The sequence below is a fragment of the Etheostoma cragini genome, chromosome 21 (genome assembly GCF_013103735.1).
Source record: "Etheostoma cragini isolate CJK2018 chromosome 21, CSU_Ecrag_1.0, whole genome shotgun sequence".
In the NCBI taxonomy this organism is placed as follows: domain Eukaryota; kingdom Metazoa; phylum Chordata; class Actinopteri; order Perciformes; family Percidae; genus Etheostoma; species Etheostoma cragini.
The window spans coordinates 482,899-489,692 of NC_048427.1; the positions used below are offsets into that span (position 1 = coordinate 482,899).

The 6,794-nt window shown below is 44.7% G+C and overlaps 1 protein-coding gene across 5 annotated transcripts in view; it reads left to right on the plus strand.

The window, feature by feature from the left end:
- Positions 1 to 2,867: 2,867 nt before the first annotated feature.
- Positions 2,868 to 6,794, plus strand: part of baiap2b (BAR/IMD domain containing adaptor protein 2b) — a 69,803-nt gene continuing 65,876 nt past the window's right edge. For 3 of the 5 annotated variants that reach the window (XM_034859991.1, XM_034859992.1, XM_034859993.1), the window contains exon 1: positions 2,868 to 3,128. In XM_034859991.1, coding sequence (XP_034715882.1) covers positions 3,054 to 3,128 — 75 coding nt within the window. In that variant the 5' untranslated portion in view covers positions 2,868 to 3,053. The remainder of the gene's footprint in view (positions 3,129 to 6,794) is intronic. The other 2 variants (XM_034859994.1, XM_034859995.1) reach the window with 2 other exon arrangements.

Here is a 6,794-nt window from a genome sequence, read left to right on the forward strand (position 1 = left end):
GTTTGTGTGCGTCGCCCACTCCAACTCCCACACACACACACACACACACACAGGAACCTGAATGTCAGCGCGCCACGCTGATGAATCAGACGTGGATCTGGAGCGTGGAGAAACCGGCTGAGAGGACCAGGGTGAGTGGGACGGGCATGGAGGGGAGTCAGCTGCTGCTGAATGGATGCTCCGAGTGTGTAGGTGTGTGAGTGTGTGTCCTTGCCCACCTGACTACACCTCCACTGTGTACTGAATGTACACACACACACACACACACACACACACACACACAACACAACACAAACAGTTTTAAAATCAATTCTGAAGACCAGGGCTAACCGGTGCCTCGATACCAGATTGTTTTTACTTTGTTGCATCTCATTCCATATTTCATGTCATTGTTTTTATCAAATCAACTCCAAAATGTCCCAAACTCTGCTGCCAGGGTCCTCGCCCACACTAAGATCTGGGAGCACATCACCCAAACCCCCATCCAGATCCAGATCCCTCCATGCCCTGGTCCCACTGTACCGCTCCGACCTCCATCGGTACACCAGGCACTACATAAATAAGTTTATTATACCAAAATATTATATTATTATTAATACCCTACAGTAATGTCTCAGGCTAAGTATTAAGACTAACTTTGGCTTTGTCCAAGAGTAATATAATCTGCCAACGGCTCTAAAGCTCACAAATTAACACGTTGACTTTAGTTAGTTTAGATATATGGCTACATAGCCAGTTAGCTTAGCATAAAGACGGGAACCGGGGGCTAACAGCTAGCCTAGGCTAACAGCTAGGGTTGAAATTTCAACATTTTGTTCTTTTTCTACACTTTTCTCGCCATTTTTGTCAATTTTATTCCAATTATTTCTCATTTTTGAGTTTGGGTTTTAGTCAATATTTTAAAAAATTTTTGTTGCTTTTTCTAATGTTTTTGTCACATTTCGCGATTTCTCTGGTCTTTTCCTCAGAGTTTAAAAAAAGATTATTTTTGGGATTTTTTTTTGTCTGCTTTTTTTTTGTTTTTTCTTCTTCTTTTGTCATAGTCTTTTGTGCACTGTGTGGCCTCACGGCACAAAGGTTGTGGGTTCGAATCCAGGTTGTTCCGGGCCTTTCTGTGCGGAGTTTGTAGCCTACGTTTTCCCCGTGTCCGCGTGGGTTTCCTCCGGGTGCCCCCGTTTCCCCCCACCATCAAAAAACGTCTCCAGCCAGTGCCCTTGAGCAAGGCACTGGCTCAGATGTGTCAAATTGTTTCATTGCACAGTCCTAAAAATCACATATTCATGTTTTATTCATTTAATTTCGAGTCCTCGTTGTTGTTGTGACTTTAACTCGAGTCTCATGACTACGGCTCTTCTTGACACTTGAACGCACCGTGATTAACACTCACCACTATCTCCGTTTGTTTATGTATAATCATCCTTTGCTTGTTAAGTTCACACAAGTCCTACAAAAAGTAATCCCAAAACACGTGTGATGTTTTAAATCTGCAAAAAGGAAAAGGTTTTGAACAATACAGGAGATTAATTGTTATTATTACTATTATTCCCGCGATTAATACTACTAATATTAATAATAATGATAATAAAATTCACCAGAATGCAGGAAATGAAGCGTTTGATGCTCTAGATTTGCTGGGGGATGAACACCAGACACACACACACACACACACACACACACACACACACACACACACACAAGGTTGAAACAGACGTTTTCACTAGATAGGCTAGGTGGAGATCTAAGCCCAGATGTGTGGGTTTCCCCCCCCCCCACACCATCCGACCGTTATCTCTTATCACAGGAATATTAATATCATTAAATATAATGCATGCTCAACTCAACAGTCCTTCCGGCTCGACAGTATGTACTATTATTATTGTATGTATAGTATTATTTATCATAAACAATATGAAGGCTGCTATACAGCCTCCATCCTGCCTCAGGACCCACAGGGGCCTGTTTGGGGGAAGCTGCCTTCAGGAATATCTTGAATTTATCACATCTTTGATTTCTGGACCGACATGACCATGCAGTGTGTGTCTGGAGGTGCTGAGTCAGGTCTTCTGAATGGACGTAGCAGGGGCGGCGCGTGGGCAGCGTGTGACACGGCGGAGGAGGCGTGGCTCTTTAAAGATGCTGTGCTGCATTCACTGACTCCCAGTAAAGTCCAAGCGTGACGCTTTGTGCGGCTTTGGGTTGGAGTTAGTAAGGGTTCAGTGACGAGCAATGATAACAACTCATTGGTGTTTAAATTGAAATACTATGACAACATTAGTGATAAACGATTAAAGATAACGTGACTTCTAGACAAATGTCTTGTCCTGCACAACATTTGGGAAGATGCCGAAGATGGTCTGTCCTAAAAAATTACAGATAGAAGCTGACTGTCTTCAGGACCTGTGGTGAAGAAACACTAAATATACATTATTAAGGCTTTTAGGCTATGTGTAAAATAGATATTTATATTTGTAATTAATTAAACATAATTTTATAATTACACAATATTTTTATACAATGTTTTATTTTAATAAAAAATGGTACAAAACATAATATAGTAGGCCTACACAATAGTATACTTCATTTCATAATTTTATATTCATACTTGTATATTTATATTAATTTATATTTGTTTTCCTTTTCTATCTTAACATAAGATTCAAACCTACAAATATATTTTATTTAGTTTATTTAGTCCCTAACTTTACTAACTCGTAAAAATATTTGATGAATGTTTTTGATGTATGAAATACCGAAATGGAAACATCTAAAAGAACGTGTCCTGTGTTTTCATAAGCCTTGTATTTCCCACCTCCCGTGAAGGCAGCACCGCCCCTCTTGCAGTGAGTCCGCCTCTGCGCTCCAGCCGACAGCCCCGGACTGTGAGTGGCTGCGTGGGGGGCCGGTGTGGGCGCAGCGGAGGACTTTCCTATAAAAGCAGGGATCCCGAGGACAGCCGAGCCTGTCTCTCTGTCTCCGGCGGACCAGAGACCCGATCCCCCCGTCACAGTTCGGAAAACCATCTCAGCCTCTCGTGCATAAGGAATTCCTAGTTTATGGTTGTGACTGCCGCTCCAGCAAGGATGTCCCGGACCGACGAGGTGCACCGTATAACGGAGAATGTCTACAAGGTGAGAAGGCATGTTTGGTAGTTGGTCTCCCCGCCGATGAGCACGCGTCCTCCGGCCGCGGAGGGACACCTGCTGCACGGGGACAGGCTCCGGGGGGTTGAAGGACAGGCGATTAAAGGAGAACTTTGACTAAGTTGACTCCCCCTGTTGTGTCTTAGCCCCTGTGTTGTGGGAACAGCTTGTTCTGTTAGGATTGAGTCCACCAGGAGGGTTTTTCTTTCTTCCTCGAGAATGCGGGATCACACCTGAGACCACTTGAGTCTAGCTCCCAGAGACTGGTTGTTGTGATGTCTTCAGATCACTTTCTCAGGTTGAATCAGAGCCAGACAAGCTTTCCGTTAACGGAGCAGTGGTCTTAGACCTGGCAGTGGACGGACTCCGTGATGAGTCTAAACCCCCCAGCACCCGTCCTCCCCTCTCTCTCTCTGGTTATTCTAATGCTGGTTTTTAATGATGGTACACGGAGCTGCAGAGATGAATCCATCAGCTGTCCATTATTAAGTTCATCGCCACCTATTTTGATAATCAATTCATCGGTTTGAGTCAAAGATTCTCTGACGTCGGCTTGTCCAATGTGAATATCTTCTAGTTTCTCCTCACCTCTGGGACACGAAACTGAACATCTTTGAGTTGTGGACACAACGAGAAATGTTCTGACATTTTATAGAGCTAACATCTAGAAAGTAGTCCGCAGATTGGCCCACAGTGGGAATAATTGTTATTTTCAGCTCTAATGGTGCAGAAGTCTGTCACGACAGTTTCCCTCGGGGCAGTTCAGGTCAAGTTGCCCCCCCCCCCCCCCCTTGGTGTTACCTGTGTGAGGGAGAGCACATCATGTAGAGGTTTTTGAATCCCAAAATATGTCCACATTGGACCCAATAATCTTCATTTGGGCTCTTTATTGTTGGTAATAATGACTTGTATGAATCTTCTCTGCTGTATGTGTTTGGATGTATTGAAGCTTCAGCAGGAAAACTACAGCAGGGGGGGGGGGGGGGTGTTTTACCATAATACAGCATAGAAAATCTGCTTTCAAATAATGGAAATGTTGGCTATGATGGACTAGTCAGACCCTCCTCCCTGTGGAGGCGGGTCTGACAGTGCGAGAATATGGAAACATAGTCATGTGACAAGGGCTGTGATCCAATGGTAACCCCACTGTCAGATTGACAGTACTCTAGCCCAAGGGACATTGAGGGGGACCCGGTGCCCCCTTATAGCCCCACCCCTGCATCAAATTGGAATTAAAAGCTGAAGGGCTGCAACTAACGATTATTTTCATTGTCGATTAATCTGATGATTATTTTCTTCATCCATCCATCCATCCATCCATCTTTGTCCACTTATCCGGTATCTGGTCTCAGGGGCAGCAGCTCCAGTAGGGGACCCCAAACTTCCCTTTCCCGAGCCACATCAACCAGCTCCGACTGGGGGGGTCCCGAGGCGTTCCCAGGCCAGGTTGGAGATATAATCTCTCCACCTAGTCCTGGGTCTTCCCCGAGACCTCCTCCCAGTTCAGTTGGACATGCCTGGGCGTTATTTTCTCAATTAATCAAGTAGTTGTTTTGTCTCTATAATGTCAGAAAACGGTGGATCAGTGTTCCCCAAAACGTCCAAGATGACGTCCTCAAATGTCTTGGTTTGTCCACAACTCAAAGATATTCAGTTCACTGTCCCCGAGGAGAGAAGAGACTAGAAGATATTCACATTTACCAAGCTGGAATCAAAGAATCTTTACATTTGTCTTAAATCAATTAGTATTCATAAGGTTGACAGCTAATTGATTAATTGATGCAGCTCTAACGAGCTGGGCTCAGTAGTTGAAGACAGGTGCAGCTGATGACTCCGTCAGAGGAAGGACGAACGTCAGACATCGATGACTAAACTCACCACCTTGCACCTGTTGAAACTTGAGAGACAAAAGGTGACAAGTTCTCAGGTCCTCCATTGTTATTTCGTCCAGAAAATGGCCAACACATTAATCCACAATGTGAAGAATGGGTATCTCCCGCCGTGGTTGCAGTGTCGTGGTGCAGGTGACCACTAAGGGTGGAGCATGAAATCCCTCTCCATGCAGACATGCAGCGACGGGGCTTCTTCCGTTCATCAGCAGGCTGCATCATTACGGAGTCAGCAGGGGCGAGAGGACGCAGGGCGCCGCAGCCAGCCTGACCCTCTGCTGGGCGCTGATGCACCGATGCTCACTGGTGGGGCAATAGCTGCTGCTGGTGTGTGTGTGTGTGTGTGTGTGTGTGTGTGTGTGTGTGTGTGTGTGTGTGTGTGTGTGTGTGTGTGTGTGATCATTAGATAGTCTGTCGGTTCACTGAGGAGAGAAGGTAGAGGCGGCAAATGTCAAAGATGTCATTCATGCAGCACTAAGACGGGGATCAAGAACGTCTATTACACAACACAACATCGCCCAGGGCGGCAGTTCATGATTATGGTCATTGTCTAATAATATGTTGCTTGGAGTAGTTTGGTTGGTCTATGTGAAATCTTCCCCAAGGGTTCCCAAAAAGCCCAAGATGATGTCCTCAAACGTCTTGTTTTGTCCACAACTCAAAAGATGTTCAGGGTACTGTCCCAGAGGAGAGAAGAGACTAGATGTTCACGTTTAACAAGCTGGATATGACTCAAACCGATTGATTGATTTATCAAAAAATACTTTAGATTAATTCAGAGGTTTATTCCTCGATGCAGAAGGTCGAGGGTTCGAATCCCACCTGTGATGGTTTTCCTGCGTGTCCTCCCCCTCTCACTCCATTCTCATGTCTGAGCTGTCCTATCAATCAAGTCAGAAATGCCATTTAAAAAAAAAAATAGTTGACAACTCATCGAATAATCATTGCGGCTTCTTTCATCAACCTTTTGCTGTATCGAGCACTCGGAGTTCCAACAATACTCAATCCATATTTGAGTTGCTAGAAATTGTTTTTCATCTGCATTGAAATAAATATATATGGGAAATCATGCTGATGGACAGATGTTGGACATACATTTTGGATAACTAAATCCTGTCAGGAATTAAACGTTTTGAATTCTTAACTCAGGGATGACTTGTGCTACATGTGAGTGAGTCAGCGTCATCTGTGCTGCGATTAATGAGAGTTTGTGTAGCCAAAAGCGTAAACACGAGGCGGGTTTGTCAATAGAGATTTGATATTTTGAATAATTCTGCCCAGCAGCTACACTATTACAGGGCAGGAGAAGAGTAATTACTCCCAGGTGGCAGTAACTAGCACCATGACCCTGCGCTGGATAAACAATGATTAGAGTTTTAATGGCTCTGAATGCGTGCTGTTGGTTTTCTATGTTTGTTCGACGATCAGCCGCCAGAACACACGAGATGTAGAGGACCGAAGCTGTAACCTCACTGCTGGGCTGCTGAAACAAGAGCTGCTGAATGTCATTTTTTTGGATGACTCACACTGGTGAATGTGTGTGTGTGTGTGTGTGTGTGTGGGGGCAGTGTCTCACGACTGTGTGTGTGTGTGTGTGTGTGTGTTAGTCAGCAGCCATACTGTACCGATGAGTGGCTGGCACTCTGATGATACGCAATGTCCCATCAGAAATGCAAATAATGAAGAGGAACTGCACCGTTGGGTGTGGTGTTAAATAACGCTCAATACCCACTGAGTGTGTGTGTGTGTGTGTGTGTGTGTGTGT